General features: G+C 36.4%; 3 protein-coding genes and 1 long non-coding RNA gene across 5 annotated transcripts; 3 read left to right on the plus strand and 1 right to left on the minus strand.

Moving 5' to 3' along the window:
- Positions 1-334: 334 nt before the first annotated feature.
- Positions 335-5,142, minus strand: LOC127867414 (uncharacterized). Its single transcript, XM_052408543.1, has 3 exons — positions 4,080-5,142; positions 3,085-3,237; positions 335-2,604 (listed from the first exon to the last, which is right to left on the minus strand). Exons 1-3 carry the CDS (start codon positions 4,387-4,389, stop codon positions 1,754-1,756), a joined length of 1,314 nt encoding a protein of 437 aa, XP_052264503.1. The 5' UTR covers positions 4,390-5,142; the 3' UTR covers positions 335-1,753.
- A 2,629-nt stretch (positions 5,143-7,771) lies between these two features.
- Positions 7,772-14,575, plus strand: LOC127867417 (uncharacterized). Its single transcript, XR_008043493.1, has 4 exons — positions 7,772-8,816; positions 10,214-10,324; positions 10,623-10,792; positions 14,331-14,575. It is a non-coding gene; the product is annotated as an uncharacterized LOC127867417 (long non-coding RNA).
- A 696-nt stretch (positions 14,576-15,271) lies between these two features.
- On the plus strand, positions 15,272-21,645 carry LOC127867418 (beta-1,3-galactosyl-O-glycosyl-glycoprotein beta-1,6-N-acetylglucosaminyltransferase-like). 2 transcript variants are annotated; one of them, XM_052408546.1, is made up of 3 exons: positions 15,272-15,747; positions 16,292-17,417; positions 21,438-21,645. In XM_052408546.1, the coding sequence occupies exons 1-3, from the start codon at positions 15,682-15,684 to the stop codon at positions 21,494-21,496; spliced, it is 1,251 nt and encodes a 416-aa protein (XP_052264506.1). In that variant the 5' UTR covers positions 15,272-15,681; the 3' UTR covers positions 21,497-21,645. The 2 variants fall into 2 exon arrangements, with proteins under 2 accessions (XP_052264506.1, XP_052264505.1); XM_052408545.1 differs by lacking the exon at positions 21,438-21,645 and adding an exon at positions 19,676-20,550.
- A 348-nt stretch (positions 21,646-21,993) lies between these two features.
- LOC127867419 (beta-1,3-galactosyl-O-glycosyl-glycoprotein beta-1,6-N-acetylglucosaminyltransferase-like) lies at positions 21,994-25,995 on the plus strand. The gene is made up of 3 exons (XM_052408547.1): positions 21,994-22,336; positions 22,882-24,007; positions 24,747-25,995. The coding sequence occupies exons 2-3, from the start codon at positions 22,900-22,902 to the stop codon at positions 25,034-25,036; spliced, it is 1,398 nt and encodes a 465-aa protein (XP_052264507.1). The 5' UTR covers positions 21,994-22,336; positions 22,882-22,899; the 3' UTR covers positions 25,037-25,995.
- Positions 25,996-27,260: the final 1,265 nt, after the last annotated feature.

The following is a 27,260-nucleotide window of genomic DNA, read 5'->3' on the forward strand; positions in this document are numbered from 1 at the left end:
TTAGATATAATTCCGACTTATTCCAAAAATTAAAATTTACACGAATGGCGCAATATTTGTATTTAATATATTTTAATTGCATTCGATCCGTTTGATTTACTTTAATTATAATGTAAACGAGAATGCATTAGACAAAACGAACGTATATATAATTTTAAGTGTTATTGTTCATCGTTTGAAACAGTGAAATACCAATTTTGATACATTTGTTTTATAAACCACAGGTTAATATGAATACAATTTTATCATGTTAATGTTTTTAATAATTTTACCTCACAATAACTCTTACCTAACTAGGATAATTTTACGATTTCAAAAAGAACAAAAACTGCACTTCAGTGTTTACCGCATTGTTGACAAAATACGATGTTGGCGACAAGAAAAAACGTTTTATATAACAATATGACAATTGTTCGCACAAATCTTTTCGATTAAAAATCAAAGTGCCACTAAAAGGCGAACATATTAGTTTAATGAATTTGTAAAACAGACAATGACTTGCAAAAGACACACACTGAAACAACCAATCAGTATTTATAACAATAAGACACAGCCATACGACGGTTATAATCAAAATATGCACACACGAGTCAAACATGAATTGTATTTTGTAACTTTACGAAAGTTTAACTGGAAATGGACAAAGCAGTAGCCAATCAATTTCAAAAGAATTTTTCATACACTATAAATACAATTTAAGGATTATCATGTTTACATTGATATTAACACCGCACTTAACAGGGACGACACTTTCCGCTTTTATGGAGTTTTCCGTTTAAAGGAAGTCTCTTCTAAACGAAAATCCAGTCTAGGTGGAAAGTGTTGTCTCTGATTAGCCTGTTAGGACCGCACAGGCTAATCTGGGACGACACTTTATGCGTAGGCATTAAGCCGGGGTTTATCAGAGCGAGGCTCATATATACTCATTGGATGCTGTATACATTATGTATTTTATTCTGGATATAGGAAACTTTTTTGTATTTAATCAATCTCATACCAAAGGAATCTGAGGAGGAGAGAGAAGGAGAGCTGTTGGAGGGGGGGGGGGGGGAGGCGCTGGATCAAGCATCAGAGAGAGTGTCTATTTGGCTTTGGATTAAGAGGGAGGAGAAGAGCTGGCAGCTAACCACTGACCCGTAGTGCCTGATCAGCACTGCGGTTCCACCGCCCGGAGAGTGTCATGGGATTAAAAGGATGAAACACTTGTTGATTGGCGGCTCTCAGCTGATGAGTCAGTGGTTTCGCGCAGCACAGGCTGTATACAACACAACACAATATGTATACAAACACTAAACACTCGTTTAGAAAAGAGATCCGAACATACAACCGAAAACTTTACTTCTGATTAGAATTATTATTAGACCTCATCTGTTATTAAAAACGTGCAGAAATTGTGAATAACATAAATTGTAAAAGTCGTACATGTATTTAACACAAAAAAACAGACAGTAAGTCAGTCTTGAACAGTAAAAAGACATATAAGTAATACACAATAACACAAGTAAGCACTGCGTAAACAAGTAAACAAATGATAAGCTATGAGTCTAAACGTCTGCAGGTCTAAGTCTAATAGAATACTGGACGTCCCGCATCGCGTATGTTGTCATAGTCTCTTCTGTCACCATAGCGACCTTCGTCCATGCTTAGTCTTTGATCTTCCCTTTGACCTTTCGGGCTTCTGTCTTTTGGTACGAAAAAGAAACCGTCGTTTCCAGTGTTGCTTGGTTCTTCGTAACTCATGTTGCGCTCGTCTTCAAATCGCCTGCTCCAAAAGTTGAGTGCGATTATCTTGTAAAGCTCTGTTGCTGTAACCATCAAATCGTGTGTAACGTTCGTCGTCGAATCGTCTACCTTGTTCTTCACCAAATCGTCTGTTGCGGTCACCATCGGAACGTTTACTACTGACCTCATCAATGTGTCTGTCTTGGCCCTCGTTAAATCGTCTGCTGCGGTTGTCATCATAGGCTCCACTGGGAGCGGAATATTGGCTAGCTTCATACTCACCTCCTTTGTACTTCTTAGAGTTAGAAAAATAACCTCTTGAAATATCTCTCTCCTTATTTGAAGATCTCGATAGGTCCACTTGAGATATTCTGGACCCTGGGTAAATGAACGCCTGCGACGTGTCGGTCCGATCGTTGCGCCGGTCGGAATCGCTAAAACTTGAACGTTTCTCGAGGTCGTAACTATGAGGAGGTTTCATGTTTGTATCATCAGCCGGATACATGTTCCGTCTCTGCAGATTGCCGCTTTCGAGCGGCCTGTTTCCGGGAAAAGCCTGTCCATCGCCGCCCTTATAAAACTGCACCCCGTCAGTGAACCACGGATGTATCCCCGCTGGATGCGCCACAGTTTCAGACATTTTAATATTTGTTTCTCCCAATGTCTCGTCTTTGTCGCCTTTGGAAAACATTATTCCGTCTGTTGTCCACCAGCACACGATAACAATAGATAGTACGCCTCCCGCTAAAGAGAAAAGGGAGCCGATACCGGACGAAAGGAGCGACCACGGGAACGTTTCCGGTTCAGTCTTGTGATCGGGGATACCGAAGACGGATGTCAGGGCGACGGCTACTATTATCACGATGCTTAAGAATAGGCTCCCTAAAATAAATAACCCACCTTTGTAGTGCTGGTATATGAGTTTGGGACAATGGTTACTATGATGACTGATAATATTTTTACATTGAATGCTGAAAAAACACACATACTAGAGCAAAACATTTGACATCAGAACAAGTACAAACAAAACAAGATGTGTTTGTAAAACACTATGTCCGCCATATATTCGACCTTTGACCTTGAAGGATGACCTTGGCCTTGACCTTTCACCGCTCAAAATGTGCAGCTCAATGAGATACACATGCATTCCAAATATCAAGATGCTATCTTCAATATTGCAAAAGTGATGGCCAATGTTAAAGTTTGATGCAAACAAACAAACAGACAGGGCAAAACAATATGCCCCCATTATAGACTAGGGGACATAAAAACAACACGTACAAAACCGTTGTAAGTAATATACAACATTTTATACGCATTGTATTAGTGTCATTAGAAATGTAACGCCTTCATAGAGGTTACCTCCTGTTATAAGAAGGAGTGACGTCACAACGAAGAGTCTCCGTGAAGCGACACCAGCGCACTTGCAGTACAACAACACAATGGCGGCAAGAAATATGAGACCAAGGCCGAATGACGTCATAATCTGTATGGTCCACCAGTAAGTGTTCTTATCTGGATTATACATCAATCAAATAATGTATCGCAACGAATGAATGCATATTGTTGATAATAAATGTGTTTTGCTTAGATAAGTTCAAGTTGTCTACCGAAATAATGTAAAACACGAATGCACAAATCGATTGTTTCGCTGGAGTAACCAACTTTTTTGAAATAAATTATATATTTGAGTATGAATTCAATACTTGACTCCGCATATAAATCGTCACAACTGCATTAAGCTAAGCATTTTAATCCAAACATATAAGTACTAATAAATGAGGCCAGTAGGTCGAATTCTGCCCTATTCACACAAATGATTACGTATGATTATTAAGACTTACATAGGAATGCTTTATGCGCTAGTAAAAAACGTAGGACAATGTCATGAATAAATTGCACGATATTCAAATGAAAATAGAAAAGCATGATTCAACGTTAAGTGTTATAATAATAAGTTTCATGAAAAAAACAAGCGATGTGTTTGTGAAACACTATGTCCCCATATATATGACCTTTGACCTTGAAGGATGACCTTGACCTTTCAATACTCAAAATGTGCAGCTTCATGAGATACTTATGCATGCCAAATATCAAATGAGCGATTTGGCCCATATATTTGACCTTTCACCTTGATAGATGACCTTGACCTTTCACCACTCAAAATGTGTAGCTCCATGAGATACAAATGTATGCAACATATGAAGTTGCTATCTTCAATATTGCAAAAGTTATGGCAAATGTAAACGTTTGACCAAACCAACAGACGTACAGACCAACAGACAGGGCAAAAACAATATGTCCCCCACTATAGTGGTGGAGGACATAAAAACAACACATATGCATATGATGCTTACCGAGTTTTGAGGCTAGATTTGTTGAAAACTCTGCGCTGGTACATCCCGTAATAGAACTGAAATTTAAGTTGGCACTTGTGTTAGTGCTCAACTGTATCCCTTTAATCTCGCACGAGGCAGAGTGGCCCCTTTTGCAGGCCATCGTGTACCAGACGCTCACGTACGCGAACAACCGGACTTCTTTGTCCACGGGACAGGTGTATTGGTCATAGGTCACCCAGAAAGGCAAGACATAACCAACCACGACGAGACATCCGCCGGCAAACGTGACAAGAAAAGCGCCATTTGCGTAACCCGACCAGCTAGGCATAGCTTTTTATTTTCTTTATTTTCCTTTTTGTAATGTTTTTATTAGCACTTATTCAAAATTATTTAGATTTTATTAGTAACGAAATATGACATTGACATGTTGTGAAGTCTCATGTATGTGAAATTTAACAATAACGTGTTCATGGCAGCACTTTAATATCATGCAGTCCCTTGATTCAGTTTGTGAAAATCTTTGCTTTTTCATCAGTGATCGATAAAGAAGCGTATTATTAAATACCTGATCACTTTTTAAAAACTTAAAACTGGTGTTAATTGAAATTTATAAGGATCGTATTAAAATGTTTCCCGTATACGTTACCATGACTCCTTTAAACTAGATTCAATAACGTTTTTACGACCAACTTCATTACGGTATCGTTTATTTCCACATATCGTTCACAATACGCAACATTGCCTCTTTAAAAAAAACAACTTTTTATCTACACATAATTATCAACTTTCAACTCCGATCAAAGACGAATCTCTTTCAACACGTAATATAGGCCCTCATACAATTAATATCCGCACTTTGGACAAGAACGGTATATCCGGCTCACTAAAAACGAACTTTATGTTTGCTATATTTCCATGTTATCCATCTCTTACCCACGGCCCTAGCTGCAATTGCTTTGCTCACAATATATGCATAATTTAGACACTATATTGAAACCAAGCGGAAGATGATAAGAGATTTTGAAATTAAATTGATTTTCCGTCAGACGTTATCAGTGATTTAACGTTCGGTATGTTTGCACACAACCCTTAACATTATCACAGATGATTTAGTACAAATGTATATACAGTGTCGTTATCTAACTTCAAACAATGATTTTTTTCTGTATGCTATCAAGAAATGATAAAGTGTATTTGATGTTTGAAATACATTGATTAGTTTGTAGTTTTATTTTCGTTCATATGGTTTGAATAAATAAAGTTGCTAACTGAATACAACATGTTTATATTATACTACCAGCGACTTGCTGTTAAAAACAACGAATGAAAATAAGTGTAACAATCGAGCAACAAATAGCAATAACTAATCAAAATTGCATCTTGTGATATTTGAAGATGGATTTCTCTTTTAAAAAGTTGACCTTCATTTGTGCATACTTTTTGCATAGGCTATATCTAAGATTTGAAGCTCGCAGTGATGTATGTGCTGGGAGGACAATCAAAGTTATGCTGTTTTTCTTTGTCCATTCCCATACAAGGACCTTTGAAAAAAGTCCTGAAACTATTTAACAGACACAGGTTAAAAAGCGTTCAGAAAAAAGTTTTTACGTTTATTGTTTTTAATCTTCTTAATCTTCTTACTCTTTTTCTTCAAGGGTTCCAGTGTGAACGAAACATAGTCGTAATGTTCTTCTCGCGGATCAGAATTCGACTATGCGATTATGTCCAAGACAAGCTGGTCGAATTCAAGCATTTTGCTGAACTATTTGCAGAAAAGGAGTATGAAGCACATTCGTTGATTTTGTGCCACGCGATGTTGGTGTGATCGGTCGCAGGTTTTTAGCGAGTTAATGCAATTTTTACGAAAACATTGTTTAAAATTATTGTTTTGATCGTAAATTAATTGGAATTTATGTGTACGTGTGTTTTATATCGGACTATTATTAATAACAATTCCGAAATCGAAATACCGTAAAAGAAAAGAAAGAAACAGTAGCGACAATAAAAAAATGTTCATAACAGCAGTAAAAAGGTTCATAAACAAAGAGGACCGTCCGCGGACTCTGACACCGGTAACTTGCCAAATACTTGATATCATAAATAAAGCGAACTCAGTGCTATCAAATGTAGAAAATTTCGAGAGCAGTGTATTCATACAAAGTCCTAGTAGTGGTGGGCGTGGGAGCCTTATACGCGAAACTGCTAGTGGAGAAAATCATAGCATAATGGCGGAAAAAGTGAAGTATTCCTATTGAAGACCGTCTATGGTCGATTACAGTGTTTACAGGAGATAATGAGTATTATGAAGTCTATTGAAAAGCGAATGGAGAATTTTGAAAAGGACACATTAAACGGATGTGGGTGTTGCATGAAAACAGGTCCAAGAAAGGTGGAAGAGCGGGTACCACGCCTGTAAGACAAGGTTGAAGGGACAGACATCCATGCTGCGGGGTTAGCGAGAGGTTACATGATCTGGAGATGGAACGTGAAGCACTGCGGGATGACGTAAGCTACCAAACAATCGCAATCTATGCGTAAAAACTTGATTTTTACGTCGATCAAGGAGGCCACAGGAAACAGCAACGAGACGCCGGAAACGACGGAAGCGAAGTTACGTCAACATTTCTTGAGTGCGTTTAAGATTACCGAGGAGATAGCAACCTCTATCAAGTTCAAAATAGTACACCAATCCACAGGGGCGCCGACGCATGGACAAAAGAGACATTTAAGCCAAGTTTACGTTCTTTTAAGACCGAGAAATGGTTCGAAAAAGGCGGAAAAAGCTTGCCACTACTGTGTACAAAACTTGAACAATATTCCCCCTTGAAGTAATGTCGAAAAGGCGACAATGGGTGTTAAAAATGAAGGAATGGATGCGGCTTAGCTAATCGTGAGTACCTTGCCTAAGATACGATTTACATTGACAGCACACATGTTCGAACCTAGGATCACGGCGTTGGTTATTTAATAATCATGTCGTGAAACGTTAATGGATAGTAAATCATCTTCTTGCAATTTTGTAAATATTTTGAGTGCTTATGATGTACATGTATGTTTTTATATGAAACTTACTCAAATAGCTTAGTTATATTTATTAAGTGGTTATTTGTTCTTTAACTTCTTAAAATAATTTCAGCATATAAATCCTCGACGAAATAGTAGTGGGATTTGTAATGTATTTTAAACTTTGATTAGCTGATGGTATTGTAAAAAAATCAGTATTATACAATAATATGACTTAAACTTGACCACATATTTTTTAATATCCCAGAAGATTTTTATATCTGTGCAACGTATATATGGATCTACGTGTCTCCAGTATTTAACACCTTTAATGTAGATCTGCTTGAAATTTTAGAACACTATATAACGTGAATTTGTTAAAAGCGTTGTTGCTGGTGATAATAATAATAATACATCTGTACGGGCCTCGGTAGATAGTTCTACAAATAGTTATGGAGCAAAATTACTAGATTTGTGTAAATCCACATGTCTACTTATTGTTAATGGTTGCAAGCCAGAGATGTTGGTATTAACCTTATAAAATTCAATACATGTACATTACATCACGACAATTTTGAAGAACGTAACATTCATGTTTGGTATTAATCGAGGTACATCAATTACTTTGTGTGGAATCATATGCAAAACAGAATGTGTGATAGTAGTATACATAAAGTGACGTTGGAACTGACGTCATAAGTTCGCTTGACGCGACGTTGAAACATACGTAGTCAATATCAACGGTGTTTCATAACGTAAAAGGAGCAAACATGCAAACTAGTGACATATGGTAACCTAGATATTGTATTAGTAAATGAACGTATGGGACACGTCATTCGTAAGCCGAATACAGAACAGATCTTATATAAGCCGAACACAGACCAGGTCTTATGTAGGCCGAATACCGACAGGGTCTTAAGCATGCCGAATACAGAACAGGTCTTGCGTAAGCCGAATACAGAACAGGTCTTATGTAAGCCGAACACAGACCAGGTCTTATGTAAGCCGAATACAGACAAGGTCTTAAGCAAGCCGAATGCAGACAGGGTCATATGTAAGCCTAATACACACCAGATATTATGCAAGCCGAATACACAACAGGTCATGTGTAAGCCGAATACAGAACAGTTCTTGTGTAAGCCGAATAGAGACAAGATCTTATGCAAGCCGAATACACAACAGGTCGTATGTAAGCCGAATACAGAACAGGTCGCATGCAAGCCAAATACAGAACAGGTCTTACGTAGACAAATACAGACCAGGTCGTATGCGAGCCGAATACAGACAAGGACTTATGTAAGCCGAATACAGAACAGGTCTTTTGTAAGCCGAATATAGAAAGGATCTTATGTAAGCCGAATATAGACCGGATCTTATGTAAACCAAATACAGATCAGGTCGTATGTGAGCCGAATACAGACAATGACTTATTTGAGACGAATACAGAACAGGTCTTATGTGAGCCTAATACAGAACAGGTCTTGGGTAAACCGAATACAGACCAAGTTGTACAAAAGGCGAATACAGAACAGGACATGTGTAAGCCGAATATAGACCGGATCTTATGTAAGCCGAATATAGACCGTATCTTATGTTGGTCGAATATGGACCAGGTCTTAAGTAAGCCGATTACTGACCAGGTCTCATTTAAGTGGAATACAGAACAGAACTTATTTATGCCGAATACAGACCAGACCACGTCGACAACGGATATTGGAGGAATAACGAAAGACTCAAACTATTTGGACCCAGGTAAACAATTTGTGAACGAGCTTGTTGACGCAATAGTACCAACACACGTGAATTGAATGATGATTTTAGCACTTATATACGAATAAATAAACTTAATTCTTGGTAATTCATTATAACCTGCTATTTATAACAAATGTAAAAGCAATAATACTGCTAAATACTGGAAAACTATGTTTGCTCACTGTAATCTTGATATTTTTTATATTAAAGGGGCCTTTTCACGTTTTGGTAAAATGACAATTTTTTTTTCTCAGATTCGCAAATTTTCGTTGTAGTTATGATATTTGTGAGTAAACAGTAATACCGAACATTTACCATGCACTAAAATACCCATTATATGTATCTTTTGACTATTTAAAAACCTGAAAATTATAAAGCGTTGCAACGCGAAACGATTGAATAATTTGGAGAGTTCTGTTTTGTGGTATTATGTTGGGATACTATGAGGATAGCTTAATTATATAAATTATAAAATACATCATTAATTGTATGAGCAGGGATGGCCGATTGGTCTCAGCGATAGACTTTTACTCCAGGGGTCAGTGGTTCGAGTCCGGTTTAGGGTCACTTTTTCTTTCTTTAATTTTATTCTTGTTTTTCTACTCGAGCTTTTTAGATCCAAAGTCAACATTTTTAATATAAAGCATTAAATGACAAACGTCATTACATGCACAAATCTTTGAAAATGTCCCTTTAAATTAAAAAGTACGTGGATTTATGTATTCAATTGATAATACTATAAATATGATTAAATTTGACACAATGCCACAGGATGATATAGTATTTGTGATTTGGTAATATTGGTAAGAAAATGAGAACTCACTCTGAAATGTCTCAAACAGATGTTGATGTTTCACAAAAGCTGAAAAATACACAGTGTTGATTTCATTCTAGTTTACCTTGTTGTTTTTAAGTATTTGGATAATTTCGAACACGCAGTGAACTAATTTAAGACAAATTCTTGAAAGTTCATTTAACGGTCTTTCATGTTTTAAATATAATACATATTAAAGACTACAGTGCATGACTGTAATTTACATATTTTAACAATCCTTGACTGAATTGATTTGTAATGGTCATCTAATATGTTATTATACGTAGTTTTAATTTTAAAGGAAACATTTATTCCCGTTTCAGGTTTCCTGCCCCCTCCCCCCCAAAAAAAATAAATAAAAAATAAATAATAAATACAATAAAAAAAACAACACAAGACAAACAAACTTTAATTAAAACAACCACAATAACAAAAAACATGCACACAAACAAAAACAACTAAAACGATAAAAAACAAAACAAAGGGAGGTTTACCGTACATGTCATATGCATGGATGCTTTTAATTTTTAGTTGTTATAACATAAAAATCTATAGGTTTTGTTATTTTCGCTTACGTTCGCAGCGCAGTACCCAAGGCTAGCGCCCGGTGGAGTCGCCTTCCAGATCAAAGTGGATCCTCCACGACACGCAAGGTCGCGCGCCCGACCGGCTCTCTGAGAAAAAACGCGTACCGGTAAGTTCCTTCTAGGAAAGCGTTCAACTTTCATTCATTTCTTTACGCCCTTATCCGTCAAAGCTCACACAAAATTGAAAATTAGAAAATGATAGACAAATTAAACAGCTAAAGTAGAAGCACTGAATAAAAAATATGTCACATATTTCAATATGTGTTGTTTCACGATGTATATTTAAAGGCTTCAATATTTAAAGAAATCACATGAAATAAAATAAAAAAAGGAGTTAATGCTTTTTCTTAAATTGAATTGAATTCATATGTGACCTTTGTTTATATAACATTTTATTGTTCAAAGCTCAAGCATACGCCCTCTGAGAAGAAAGTGCTCGCCCACTACCTCCGCGAGGACCTGTTGGAGGACAGGCGCATTCAGGAGCGCCGGAAGTTCCGCCATCGGGAGGCAGCCAGGAGGCGCCGCGACACCCGCACAGGCGTCGATCATCCCAAGCTAGCGGATGAAGACAGGTTGAATTTACCTCAATTTAAAGATACTTTATTACTTGAAACGGTCAAGACAATAGAAGGAAGAACCATATATATGAAAGCTTTACATAAATTATTAACGCAATTGTTCCTTTCAGATGTATGTGTCTAAGTATAAATATCTGGTAGTATCTATCTACCAGTGGAATTACATATATTTGAGTTTTACTTAAAGGGACCTTTTCACAGATTTTGGCATGTTTTGAAGTTTGTCAATAAATGCTTTATATTGAAGAATGTAAACATTGCATATAAAAGCTCCAGTAAAAAGAAGAATACAATTAAAGAAAGAAAAAAAGTACATGTAACTCTCAACTGGGCTCGAACCACTGGCCCCTGAAGTAAAAGTTCGCGTTGCAATGCTTTAAAATTTTCGGTTTTTAATCGTCTTAAGATGCATACAGTGGATATTTTAGAGCATGGTAAATGTTCAGTATTACTGTTTCCTCACAAATATCATAACTACAACGAAAGTTTGCGAATCTGAAACGTTTTATTTTTATTTTGTCAATACTAAAACGTGAAAAGGCCCCTTTAATTGTACGAACTATCCACACTAATCATATAAATATATATCCAAAATAGGTTCGCCTTTAACCCTATTTTCAAACCAAATCAAATAGTTAATTTATTTTATGAAAAACTTAACAACAGATTATTGTAATAATACGTATCATTAGCTATCATAGAAACAATCATGGTTAGATATTGATCGATCAAAATTGAAGTTTTTATTTTATGATATGATCGTTTTCCTATAATTTATATTATACAAGGAAAAAACTTCAAATGTATAACCATATTTTAATCATACATGATTGTATTTCACGTTTAACATATTTGTGTCATAGAAATACTTTAAAACCTGAAGGATCTCACCAGACATTAAATGAGTATCGTTCTGAGAAAACTGGGCATAATGCATGTGCGTAAAGTGTCGTCCCAGATTAGCCTGTGCAGCCCACATAGGCTAATCAGGAACGACACTTTCCGCCTAAACTTGATTTTTGGTAAGGAGGGACTTCCTTGAAACTAAAAATACCATTAAAGCGGAAAGCGTCGTCCCTGATTAGCCTGTGCGGACTGCACAGGATAATCTGGGACGACACTGGAATGAACGTATGATATTCAAACAAGCAAAATTATGAGTTAGCAAAAATGGTGAAATATCACTCGATTTATGGATAATCATTAATTAAAATCGGTAATATTATAATGCGTTTGTATCACTTTTCATCGAAAATTTGGAATATTAGTGTATTAATAAGGCTCGATTGTTCATTGCCGGCTCGGGTATACTTACATGTACCCCGGATACACTTAATTAAGTATACTTACATGTACCCCAATTTCTGTTAAATGGCCTCTATATAATCGAAACTCATACTCAGTAAGCATGTTGATGCAGTTTAAAAAAAAAGAAGTTTGTTTCGTGATTACGGTAATCGGTAGCGCGTTTTACGACATCAGATTTTGGGCGGGAATAAAACTCGGATAGAGTCTAATATAGGTCGGGCGCGCTTAAGTATATTTACCGGACGGGGTAAATTTAAGTATACTTACATGTACAAGTGGTACATGTAAGTAGTACCCGAGCCGACAATGACCAATCGAGCATTAATTAGCGGTTACAATATGTTGTTAATTACATAAGCCATAGAGGAGAGTGGAAGCGAGGAAGCTTTTGCTTTTAACCGTCAATGGTTTGAATCCTGGGGTAGGCTATATTTGTATGCTTATAATGTGAGTCGCGTTCTGAGAAAACTGGGCATAATGCATGTGCGTAAAGTGTCGTCCCAGATTAACCTGTGCAGTCCGCACAGGCTAATCAGGGACGACACTTTCCGCAAAATTGGATTTTTGCTGAGAAGAGAAATTCATTTAAATAAACAATGTCATAAGAGAGGAAAGTGTCGTCCCTGCATAAGCATGTGCCGACTGCACAGGCTAATCTGGGACGACACCTGACGCAAATGCATTAAGCCCAGTTTTCTCATAACAAGGCTCATATAATCATGAATGTGTTGCCAGTTAATTGATCCTATTTGAAATACCGCCTTTCAAGTATCAAAGAGACTAAATCGAATATTATAATAGCAAGAACATAATATGTACATATGTATATTATGTCGGGTACATATGATGTTTTTGCTATTCTAATCTTCGATAAAGTCTCTTTGATACGTGAAAGGCGATATTTCAAAAAGGATCAATTTACTGGCAACACATGGTTTACTGTAAACAAAGATGTTCTCATGTCACGTAAACCATGCACATTGATGAACAATATATTCGCATATGATTCCACTTAGATAGACTGGGAGGTATTAGAATATTCCAGTAAATCTTCGTATCTGTCCCTTATGTAAGCTAGATATTGAAAATGAATCCCATGTTTTGTTTCACGGTGATGCCTACAACTCTGGTAGGATTGACCTTATCTCTAAGGCTAATGAGATACACAGATCTTTTAACTTACTACATGTATTTGATAATGATAAACTAGTGTTTGTACTATTAAATGAAGACATGGTTAGTCAGCGCCAAGACCTGTCATATGATCTTAAATACACGAACACATCTTTTTGTATAAATAGCATTTAAAGCCTTATCTTAACTTTTAGCAAGACTTATGTTTTATCAGATTTTAGTGATGCTCACATGTAAATCTGTAAGCATTTTCTTAATATTTAGCACGACTTATGTTTTGTCAGATTTAAGTGGTGCTCATATGTAAAGCTGCCTGATGATGAGCCCCATTAAAAATTTCCTATGTATGATGTATGTATTGTTTTAGTTGGAATTTTAATTTCCTATTGTGTAAAGTATTAACTGCTTATGTTTTAAATAGAGATTTGTCTCTTATAACTCTGTACTGAGTAGGCAATACACTTGTAATATAATGAATGACTCGTATATGTATATAGCTGTAAAACTTGTGTATTGAAGAGACGTTAATAAACTAATAAACTATGTATGTATGCAATTGATATGTTTGACCATCCTATCAAATATTGGCTTTTTGTCTGACTCATTCAAATATTTTAAGATAATTTATGTTAAAGGGACTTTTTCACATATTCGTGTTTATTAAGAGGTTAAAGTGTATTAAATTGCATTTCTAAAAAGTGACATGTTTAAACAAAGGACTAAACATGTTATAGTAAGGAAAAAAATACATTCAAATGAAAATGTAAGAAAACTTCTACCACCGCGCATTGAAAAAACAGGTCAAAAGAAATAATAAGCTATCAACTTAAATAGTAGGTCAACTCTTCTTGTATTTTGATGCTGTAGCTTTTAATAAATGTGAGCTATCGATTCTTTGTAAGGCTAAGCCTTTTCATAAATATAAGATCTATAGAAACATTCAAAATTATTTCGGCAGTTTTCATATCTCAAACCTTTATTAAAGTCCATCACTGTATTGGTTATAACTCATGCAGAAAATGTGATTGAACACTTAGCAACAAACTATACGTAATATGTAGGTATGTTAAATGGCATGCTTTGTACACAGGGAAACACACACGATTGCCAGGAGGGTCCGACATGTCAAGGCCATTGCTGCGGAGGTAAAGGTCAGAGTCAAAGCAGAGGTTCAGAATGAGGTCAAGGCCGTTAAAAATAGGAAGAGAACAAACGTGAAGTAACGTAGATCAGGGATTTTTTACCGCATAAGAATTGATGCTTGACAATCACACGCCACTTATATCATTTTACTTGAACCTATGTATGAAATGAATAAAACAAAGACTCAACGTGTTTAGTATCAGTGTGTCATTTTGTATCCGTTTGACAGTAATTATACAGGATCAACTCGCACGATCTGCAAAACAAGAAGGTATTTGGTACTGGACATAAACATACTTAATGTATTGGATGTTAACATGTTAATGCATATATAAAGAACAAACCATTGAATATATTTAGTGTGAGTGTTAGCTCAAGCTAATTTTACAAAGCATAGTTTGCAAATCAGTATGCGCTTAGAAGGCTTAACTACGCTATGGAAAGAAAACCACTGCCTGTTACAGTTAAATAATGCAGACGACAAATGCCATTCTCCTAGCAGAGTTGTCATTCGTGCCTCATGACTAATAGTGTTAAACAGCTTGTAAAGTCTAGTGTTTATCATTGAAATCTGTACATATTGGCTGCTTTTAGTGAAAACGGGGCTTAAGGCATTAGATTAGCCTGTGCACACTGATTAGCCTGCTCAATTCGTACAAGCTAACCAAGGACGACATTTCTGATTTTATAATGTTTTTCAATGAAGCTTAAATTGTATTTTTAATTAATGATTTAAAAAACACATCTGGACCAGTGCTTTAAGACACATTATTTATAAATTTGAATGGGTTGTGTTCATTTAAAACTTGCAATATAAAAAGCTATAACATAATTTTTTAAACTGAGTTGCGTCTTAACTTATACAACAGCGAACACCTACAGTGCCTTCAGCACTTTGATCTATAATTCATAGAGTGTTGTACACGTATCTACGTTATATGTAAATAAAAGATCTTATCAGATAAATATTAACAATCGGACTCGTGAAATACCGCCCCAACGTTGTTCAAAATGCGGCAAATTCATTGTAACACGGACTGGACTTTGTAAAGGGACCTCAAATTGCTATTGAAGCTTAATTGTTTCGAAAATATCACAGTATACAATTTCAACACGGTATAAGCTGTAACACATGTTCCGTAAGGAGATCATATATTTCGTCAGCTACATCCCCATTCATCGAAAAAGGAAACACGTTTCTGTTCAATTATTATCTGTGTTTTTGCTGGTTTATTCATTTAATAAATGATTGAATAGAAAACATAATATCTACAGACAAAGAATCACAGCGTCAGTTTATGTTGGTAACTTGTCGTTCCAAAAGATCCTACACAGTTTGGGGTCGTGCAATAGGGAAAGTACGTGTAAGTAAATTTGCACGACATAATTGTGAATTAAGATTCTGAAGTTTATGTAGATTATTTAACTTTCATTTAACTTGAATTCATGTTCATATATGGGGGCTGATTTTTTTATATTTGTTATATACTGTCTAATAATATGTTAATAATTACTTACACATTAACTCGTTTTTTGAAAAGAACATCGCTTAATTGATAATTAATTAATTAATGTGACTTAAACATTAAATACTTTTCATCAAGAGAAAATTAGACACAAAATACCGCAAGACGTATCGGGATGGATTATATGACAGATTAAGTTATATAAATTCCTAATGCCAATGCTTTGTTTTGAATGAGTAAATTTAATTAATATCACACGAATTTGCTAATAGATTGTCATTTTGTTGTGTCATTAACTCGTCGTATTTTTTTTAAAACTAAGTCATACTCCAGATTTAATTACATAAAATACATGTGTGTTTAAAAACAATTCACTGACTATACAGACTCTACAAACTAAAAACGGTATAAAACTATAACATGTTTCCTATATTTTCTTCAGGCCTATCGATATTGTCCAATGGCCAGATGTACGAATCTGATGGTGTGCATCCTGGTTTGCATGTTTGTGATGAACATAACACTGGATGTATTTCACTTAACATACTTGCCATTATTCCAAATTGTTCCTAAACTTAGAAACTGGAGATATTTGAAAAATTCGTCTTGCATAACATTTGAACCATTTAAGACTATACCCGTTTTCGAAGAAAGTGTTATCCAGCATATCCGCAAAACAGAACGGCGAGTGTTTGACGTCGATTGTGCCGCTATTATTAACGGGAACAAACCGGAAATTGATCGCGCAATCGCGATTATGAACAATAAAACATTTTCACGAAAGGGTATTTCAAACACTGATTATATCAATTTAACAAAGAACTGTGATACATTTAAACTTGCCCGTGGTTACCATGGCTTCATTCAGAGTACAGAAGAACATGACTTCCCAATTGCGTTCAGCATTTTGCTGTATAAGGAGGTGGAACAAGCTGAGCGTCTTTTGCGAGCCTTGTACACCCCTCAGAATCTCTTTTGCTTGCACGTGGATGGCGATGCAGCTCCGGAAGTTCATGAGGCCGTGCAGGGAATAGCGGACTGCCTAGGCAATGTGTTCGTAGTGTCCAAGAAGGAGTTCATTGTATACGCCGGATTTTCCAGGCTCCAGGCGGATATTAATTGTATGGAAAATCTTGTGGAACGTGGAAAGGACTGGAAATATTTCATCAATCTCCCTAGTCAACAGTTTCCTATCAAGACAAACGCGGAACTTATTAAAATACTCAAAATTTACAACGGTGCAAATGATATAGAAGGGCTGACCGGACATAGACGTGTAGAGAGTCGGTTTCAATTTAGATACTTTTACAACCGAACGAAGCCAACAGATGTCAAACCCCAAATAATTAGATCAACTTATCTTCGGAACGATCCCCCTGTCAATATAACGGTTGTGAAAGGAAGTGCATATGGAGTTTTCAGTCGTAAATTTGTCGAATTTGTGGTTAAAAGTAAATCAGCCCGAGAAATTCTAGACTGGTTCCGAGATGTGTACAGTCCGGATGAATATTACTGGTCTACACTCCAGCATAATCCTCAGATAGGGACCCCTGGGTCATTTTATTACGGTAATGTAATTTACGCAACTGTTATAATGCATTTCTGTATTTACCATATTCGGTCAAACAACAATTGTATTTCGTAATAAAATAAAATGTAGTGTACACTCATCCTAAATAATTGAAGTTTAGTAAATATGAATATTTTGCCATAACCGCCAACGCCGCCGTCGTCACCACCACCACCAACATAATCAACACAAACTTCTGCTTCTACTAGAACTGCTACTTCATCATCTTCCTTCGCATCAGTAGCACCTTTACCACAACTACCAACACTACCATATTTACTGCTAATGTCACAATTGCTTTGGATGATGACAAAGAGGCCCGAGCCGTTTTTGCGATATATCGAAAGCTTTCGACAGAGTATGGCAAGGTAAGAGTAACGTCTATGCTCGATATTGTCTTCTCTTAGCATAAATGGCCATTTTCTGGGCTGGTTTTCTTCCAACCTCTCTAGTGGAAAACAACGGTCTTGGCGAATACATCTTCTTCCTGCTCGTCTGTTACTGCCGGTATTCCACAAAGATCTATATCTATTCTAGGTCCACTGCAATTTGATATATATCAACGACATCTTTAACGACATCGGGGCAAACATTCGCTTATTTCCTGACGACACCATTCCGTATATTATTGAAAATCTTCAACTCTCTGGCCACGTTCTAAACACTGATGTGTCTCGAAATATCTCCTGGTCAAAAATCTGGTTAGTCTGGTTTAATCCAGCAAAAACAGAATATGTTCTTTTTTGTCACGTTCACATAAAATACACAAACATCGTGACCATTTCCTGAACGACGTTCCAGTAACACAAGGCAAGTCACACACGCATCTTGGATAAACCTTTCATGTGATGCAAAATTGGCAATTCATACCTCTATAATTGTTGAAAAAGCTTCGAAGAGAAACGGCATCTTCCGCTCTTTAAAGCATGTATTTTCTCGCAAAAGTCTAGAGCGAATATATCTTTTATTTATCCGACCCCTTTTAGAGTAAGGCGATGTCGTATGGGACAATATCTCTAATTAACTCAGTAATAAATTGAAGCTGTCCAAAACGAGGTCGCAAGGATCGTAACTGGGGCTACAAAATTCTGTCTCCAGGCGGATCCTAAATGGGAATCCTTAGCGGACAGACGAAGAAATCATAAGCTCCTCCTTTAAAAGATGAAAAACAACCTTACTCTATCACACCTTTCAAACCTGATACCCGCGCATTCTGATCGTACCCTTCGCTTCGTAGCAATAACGACATCCCAGCAATCTTTACACAGACTCAGCCATACGGTCTTTCATTTCTGCCACCAACTACCAGTTATGAAATTCTCATCTAATGCCCACACGTAACGCATCTACGATAACTTACTTGAAACAAAAACTCACAAGCAGACAAAGCAAACGATCGCATATTCTTTACGATATCGGCAATCAAAAACCGCAGATCTACCACTGCCGTCTACGTCTAGGTTGTAGCACATCGATCTATGAGTTACACCGTAGAAACATCACATACAGTCATGTTTGCTCCTGTGGTGCATACAAAAACGCCACCCCACTACTGTATGCAGTGTCCAAATTTTTATAACATACATAACGCCTTTTTTAAACAATATTCTACTTGGAGATGATCGGCTTGAACACAACGAATACCTATTTCAGCGTGTCAAAGGCTTCATTGCAGCAACAAAACACATTGACATATAGACATATAGCTCGCCCCCTCCCCCCCCCCCCCGTGATCCCACATATGTGGCTAAACGAACCTCTTTCTTTTGCATATATTAATGGTTTAGCATGACTATAAAATTCCTCGAGATCATTCTACTTGGTAATAGCATGAAATGCCTTATAACATTTTCTATAAAGAAAGTAAAACCATATAAGAACGAAACGACGAAATGGTCCTTTTGCAATAGCATCCACAACTACCTGATCCATATTTCATTTCTTCTCTAGTAACTCCAGCACGAAACAAAAGTCAAATAAGCATCGTAGATGCTTGTCTTCTAATCCATGAAAGGTTATATTTGTTTTTGAAATGTACACTTATATAATGTTTAATAATTTGAACCAATAAATGCGTTTTAACTAAAGTAAACAAATTCCATTAGAACAACCACAATCACATCAGCGATCACCACCCTCACAATAACAGCCATCTACACAACGAAGATCACCACCTATGCTTCCATCACCAACAACAAAACTCAAACCAGCATCGCAAACACCATCTCTTCTTATATCCACACTTTTCTCCTACAGGAAAGCCCGATGATAAGCCATGGCTATCAGTATATGCAACCTGGCTAGGGAACAAACCGTGTCAAGGGAAGTTCGTCAGGGGCGTCTGTGTATTCGGGATTGGCGATCTCCAAGAATTAGTCAACAAGCGCCACCTGTTCGTGAACAAATTTCACCTGGACTACCAACCTTTGGTTCTTGACTGTATCGAGGAATGGCACCTCAACAGAACCGCAGACCCGAGCCATGTGTTAGCGTTCAATGACACGTTTTATCAACAGTTACCGTTTATCAAACCGAAGGAAGACTGACGTCACTGAAAATCCGGTCGCTTTGTAATTCTTAAGTTTTATGTAAAATGTGTAAAATGTTTTAAGTACTTTCATGTGAACACGTAATATATTACGTATTTAATAACACTCAGCTGTGTTGCTCCACACTTTTCTGTCACTCTTGCTTAGGTTTTGAAAACCAAATAGCGTAACACACAGATGACTTTGATGGCTATTTTGATGAGTAAATACCATTACATAAAACTGAACGGCCTCAGCGGGGGGCTCATGATCCGTAAATATTGAAAAACACGCTATAGTGTATTTGACCTCAACATGTTTTTAGGTAAATGATATATTCTCGCCTTGTAGGTTCGTTGAATAACTAAATTATTTCAAAGAAAGTGTCATACAACACTTTCTTATAGAATCACTGCAACATACTTTAGCGTTGACCAGAAAATGAAACCAAATCGGTGTTTGTTTTTACCTATTTATTTAACTCGATTGAATCAAAAGCCTGAATATTATTGAGGCGGGATCGAGTCGGTTTCGTGGGTAGATCCGGAAATTGACAATGACGACTTAAAAAAAAAATTTGACGAAAGTCTATGGTCTTCAGTTGTGCAACGTTTAGGTTTTCTGTAATGCCGTATTACTAAACATCGAACAATACTTTTCCATTATAATGCACGTTTGGAAGATGCAGTCATTTTTGTCGCATGACGAAGAAAGTACTTGTGCAAAGTGCAAGCTAGAGAGAAAGACTCGTTGATGAAAGTGGGATAGGTTAAGATCTATTGGAGTGTATGTTTTATGTGCATTAGATGTTGTTCAACTTTGTAATAATGACCATTTTCACTAGAAGTTTATTCAATAAATTTGTCGATTTGTCATTTAAGAACTGAATTAGAAAAACGAACCAGTATTATTCGCAGTATCAGCCATTGTGTGACAGCAAATTTCAGGTTTAATTTAAAAATAATTGCTAAATAAGGTAACGAGTTTTGCGGGATTTTCGTAAATAAATTCCGTTCAAATGAATAAACATAACGGAAAACAGAGCATAAGTAAAGTCGAATTGAAATCAATTATTGTTGAGACAGCTTCTGAGAATTAAAAGGCTTTAATAGTAGGTATTTTGAAATGTTATAGTAAAGAGAAAAACATATTTAAAATAGAAAATGTAAGAAAACTTCTACTACCGCGATTTGAATAAAAGTCCTGAGAACTAAAAGGCCATCGCCTTAAATAGTAGGTATTTTGATGCTGTGGCTTTTAATACATGCCAGCTAACCATTCGCTGACAACAATATTTTGATAAATATAAGATCTATAGAAACATTCAACATTATTTCAGCAGTTTGCGTATCTCAAGCCGTTATAAAATAGTATCAGTTCATTTGTTATAACTTATTCAGAAATAAGTATCTGAAGAAAATATCATTGAACACTTAGCATCAAACTATGCGTAATATGTAGGTATGTTAAATGTCATGCTTTGTACACAGGGAAACACCAACGATTGCCAGACGGGTCCGAAATGTCAAGGCCATTGTTGCGGAGGTAAAGGTCAGAGTCAAAGCAGAGGTCAAGAATGAGGTCAAGGCCGTTGAAAATAGGAAGACAACAAACGTGAAGTAACGTAGATCATGATTTTTTTATTACCGCATACGAATTGATGCATGACAATCACACGCAATTTATATCATTTTACTTGAACCTATATCTGAAATGAATAAAAAACAGACTGAACGTGTTTTGTATCAGTGATGCATTTTGCATCCGTTTTACAGTAATTATACAGGATCAACTCGCACGTTCTGCCAAAAAAGTAGGTATTTGGTACTGGACATACTTAATGTATTTGATGTTTAAACGTACTTGCATATATTAACAACAAAACAATGTACATGTATAATTATATTTATCTTGTGTTGATCTATAATTTATAGATTGTTGAACACGTATCTACCTTATATGTCAAGAAAAGATCTCAGCAGATAAATATTAACAATCGGACTCGTTCAATACCGCTCCAACTTTGTTCAAATTGCGAAAAATTCATTGTAACACGGACTGAATATTGTAACGGGGACCTAAAATTGCTATTGACGGTTTAATTGTTTCGAAAATATCACAGTATTGAATTTCATTGCGGTATAAGGTGCAACACATGTACCGTAGGAGAATATATTTCATCAGCTACATCACCATTCATCGAAAAAGTAAACACGTTTTCTTTTCAATTATTAACTGTGTTTTTTTGGCTGGTTTATTCCTTTAATAAATGCTTCAAAAGAAAACATGTTACATACAGACCAAGAATCACAGCGTCAGTTTATATTGGTAATGTGTCGCTCAGAAAGATCACTACACGGTTTGGAGTTGTGCGATTTGGAAAGTACGTGTAAGTAAATCTGCACGACATAATTGTGAATTATGATTCTGAAGTTTATGTAGGTTATTTAACTTTCATTTAACTTTAATTCATATTCATATATGGGGGCTGATTTTATTTTTATTTTTATATACTGTCTAATACTATGTTAATAATTGATGTACTTACACATTCACTCGTTTTATGTATAGAACATCGCGTAATTGATAATTAATTAATATCACTGAAACATTAAATACTTTATATCAAGAGAAAATAAGACACACAGTAACGAAAGACGTATCCGGATGGATTATATGACAGATTCAGTTATATAAATTACTAATGAAAATGATTTGTTTTGGTTTGTGTAAATTTAATTCATATTACACGAATTTACTAATTGATTGTTCTTTTGCTTCTGTCATTTACTCGTCATCATAGATTTTTATAACAAAGTCAGACTCAAGATTGAATAACATACAGTCAATACGTTTATGTTTAAGAGTAATTAACTGAATATACAGACAAAATACGGCACACAAACATAAAATTGTTTCTTTCATTTTCTGCAGGCCTATCGACATTGTCCAATGGCCAGATGTACGAATCTGATGGTGTGCATCCTGGTTTGCATGTTTGTGATGAACATTACACTGGATGTATTTCACTTAACGTACTTGCCATTCTTCGAAATTGCTCCTAAACTTAAAAACTTGAGATATTTGAAAAATTCGTCTTGCAGAATATTTGAACCATTTAAGACTATACCCGTTTTTGAAGAAAGCGTTATCCAGCATATCCGCAAAACAGAACGACGAGTGTTTGCCGTCGATTGTGCCGCTATTATTAACGGGAACAAACCGGAAATTGATCGCGCAAGAGCTATTATGAAAAATAAAACATTTTCACGTAAGGGTTTTTCAGACTTTGATTATATCAATTTAACAAAGAACTGTGATACATTTAAACTTGCCCGTGGTTACAATGGCTTCATTCAGAGTACAGAAGAACAAGAATTCCCAATTGCGTTCAGCATTTTGCTGTATAAGGAGGTGGAACAAGCTGAGCGCCTTTTGCGAGCCTTGTACACTCCTCGTAATTACTTCTGCCTGCACGTGGATGGCGATGCAGCACCGGAAGTTCATGAGGCCGTGCAAGGAATAGCGGACTGCCTATATAATGTGTTCGTAGTGTCCAAGAAGGAGTTTATTGTATACGCCGGATTTTCCAGGCTCCAGGCGGATATTAATTGTATGGAAAATCTAGTGGAACGTGGAAAGGACTGGAAATATTTCATCAATCTCCCTAGTCAACAGTTTCCGATCAAGACAAATGCGGAACTTATTAAAATACTCAAAATTTACAACGGTGCAAATGATATAGAAGGGCTGACCGGATATAGACGTGTAGAGAGTCGGTTTCAATTTAGATACTTTTACAACCGAACGGAGCCAACAGATGTCAAACCCGAACTATTTAGATCAACTTATCTTCGGAACGATCCTCCTGTCAATATAACGGTTGTGAAAGGAAGTGCATATGGAGTTTTCAGTCGCAAATTCGTCGAATTTGTGGTAACAAGTAAACCAGCCCGAGAAATTCTAGACTGGTTCCGAGATGTGTACAGTCCGGATGAATATTACTGGGCCACACTCCAGTATAATCCTCAGATAGGGACCCCTGGGTCATTTTATTACGGTAATGTAATTTTCGCAAGTGTAATAAAATATTTCTATATTTCCCGATATTCTGTTAAACAACAATTTTATTTATAATGAAACTAAATTTAGTGTAAAATCATCCGAGGGAATTGCAGTTTAGTAATATTGTATGTTACCACCGCGATCATCGCAACCACCACTACAATAGCCAACACTACTTTATCGTCTGCTACTGCTACCACACCACAAACTTCAGAATCAGACCCGCCATCACCTTCACCACAACCACTTTCATTTTTGCCGCTAATGCCACCATGGCCACCACTGTGATTTTTTTCCTTATTTATAAAGTACCCGTGCAAAGCACAATCTCAATCGAGGAAACATGAAAAATATTCCCAATTGCTGTCAGAAAAAATTCCCACAGGGAAGGGCAGTTGCGCAAATTTCCTTTCAAACGCGCATTATCTGCAAGTGAACATATAAAATAGGCTCTTAAACTGAACATGTAAGCCACAAGACATGTACAGGAATAAATAGATGGTTGCAATTAAGTACCAAGTAATTAAACAGATCCATACGTCCCAATATGAAGATTGCACGAAGCAAACGTTCTCAATTTTAGGGTTTCTGAGCTTATTTTCCCCGATCACAACCAATGCTTCCTCTACCAAAACAGTACCCCACCAACATCACCACAACAGCCACAACCACCATCACCACTCCAACTAGTATATCTAAATACATGTATATGCATGTTACATTGTCTCCTACAGGAAAGCCCGAAGATAAGCCATGGCTAGCGGTATACGCGGCATGGGGAGGGGAGAACCCGTGTCAAGGGAAGTTCGTCAGGGGCGTCTGCATATTCGGGGTCAGCGATCTCCAGGAATTAGTCAACAAGCGCCAAATGTTTGTGAACAAATTTTACTTGGACTATCAGCCCCTGGCTCTTGCATGTATTGAGGAATGGCACCTCAACAGAACGGCAGTCCCGAGTCATTTGTTAGCGTTCAATGATACGTTTTATCAACAGTTACCGTTTATCAAACCGAAGGAAGAATGACGTTAGTGAAAACCCGGACACAGTCGTCGTTTTTTTATTCTTAAGTATTATGTAATATGTGTAAAACGTGTTAAGTACTTTCATGTGAAAATGCAATTTTACGTGTTCAATAACAATCAATCAGCTGTGTTGCTCCATACTTTTCTGTCACTCCTGCTTAGGTGTTGAACACGAAATAGCGTAACACACAGATGACTTTGATGATAACTTTGATGGGTAAATGCCATGACACAAAACTGAATGACCACAGCGGGGGGGGGGAGCTCATGATCGGTTAATATGGTAACAACGCGCTAAAATTAATTTGACCTCAAGATGTTATTATGTAAAGGGTTTATTCTCGCCCTGTAGGCTCGCTGAATAGCCAAAATATTTCGAAGATAGTGTAATACAAAATGTTCTTATAATACCACTGCAACATAGGAATGCATATAGTCACGTCAATGCATATAGTCAACGATGGTAGAAATAATACACAAGCGCAAGTACGCAGTTGTTTAATTCATTTTCTTGTGAAGTAAGTACCATGATTTTATACGGTGTATTTCTAATGTTTATTTAGGGAGTTGAACACCAAATAGCGTAACACACAGATGACTTTGATGATGACTTTGATGGGTAAATGCCATGACACAAAACTGAATGACCACAGCGGGGGGGGGGGGGGAGCTCATGATAGGTTAATATGGTAACAACGCGCTAAAATTAATTTGACCTCAAGATGTTATTATCTAAAGGATTTATTCTCGCCCTGTAGGCTCGCTGAATAGCCAAATCATTTCGAAGAAAGTGTCATACAACATGTTCTTATAATATCACTGCAACATACTTAAGCGTTGGCCAGAAAATGAACTCAAATCGGTGTTTGCTTTTACCTATTTATATAACTCGATTGCATCAAAGCCTGAATATTATTGAGACGGTGTTGGGTCGGTTTCGTGGGTAGATCCGGAAATTGACAATTACAACTTTTTTTTTAACTTTTGACGAAAGTCTATGGTCTTCGGATGTGCAACTTTCAGGTTTTCTATAATGCAGTTGCCCGTATGTAGTCTCCATGCTGTGTATTTATTATTGCTTTATTGTTATTTTAATGATGAGCTGTATTATGCTTAAGTCATAAATAAATAAATCAAAATCTGTACCTGTTTGATTGAGGTTGAGAATTGTGTATTATCTCTGCGTACAATGGTTGAGGAGTCTTGATTTTCAAATTAGTTGGTTACATCACTGTCCACTATAACGTTTATACTGATGAACGGATCATGATTTTCATTGACAACGGTGCTTCCGGCTGCGGCATTGTACGAAGCTCAGAACCAAAGCGATGAATTTAGGCCTGGTCTTGCTTTTAACTACTTTATGGTCAAGATGGTTAGCTCACGTCACCACGCAAATACCTATACTAGAACTTTCATAATAAATTTCGAGACGACTTGTACGTTTACCAACTTTACTAAGAACATAAGATTTTTCAGAAAATCAATAGTACATTTCGTATCATCCGGCAAGGTTATTGCCAGTTCCTCGAGAGATTCGCACACTATTTTCTACTGTTAATGAAAATAGCCCTTAGGACCAGACCTCGCGAAATTTTTACACCGAGCAAGGAAATTTGCACTAAGCATAACTAAACATACAACAAAAGCAATAGTTCGTCGAATACGCATATCCGATAAGTATGCCTTCTGTTTGAAAACATAGCCTGTGTATAAACGAATTATTTGTTTGCTATTTAGCACTTTTTTACAACACTAGAGTCTGTCAAACATGAACTATAAAACATCGACACGATGTTACAATTTTATTTTAATTCATGAAACTTTTCACCGATATAATTAAGTGTATCAAGGCCTTGAAATGATTCTGCTGAAGCCTGATAGTAATTTCTACTTCCGCCATATATAATTTTAATAAACTATTCCTCGGCGAAGCTGGCTTTTAACAGTATTCATGTTTTTATGTCATGACTTAAAAACGTTTAAGCTATTATTCTGGAAAAAAATACAACAGAAAACAAACAAACAAATAACACCATTTCTACCTTAAGGTTTCGTTTGAAAGATAAAACTTTACGGCATATTCTTTAGTTCCTCTGCTGTGATGTAAACAGTTAAAAAGTTTTAGGTTTTTAAACATTTGAATATCGTTTTTAGTGCTCTGCGAGATCTATCCGTTTTCAAATATGGCAAGGCCCGAAATAATCATTTAAACAATAAATGAT

The sequence above is a fragment of the Dreissena polymorpha genome, chromosome 2 (assembly GCF_020536995.1).
Source record: "Dreissena polymorpha isolate Duluth1 chromosome 2, UMN_Dpol_1.0, whole genome shotgun sequence".
Classification (NCBI taxonomy): Eukaryota; Metazoa; Mollusca; class Bivalvia; order Myida; family Dreissenidae; genus Dreissena; species Dreissena polymorpha.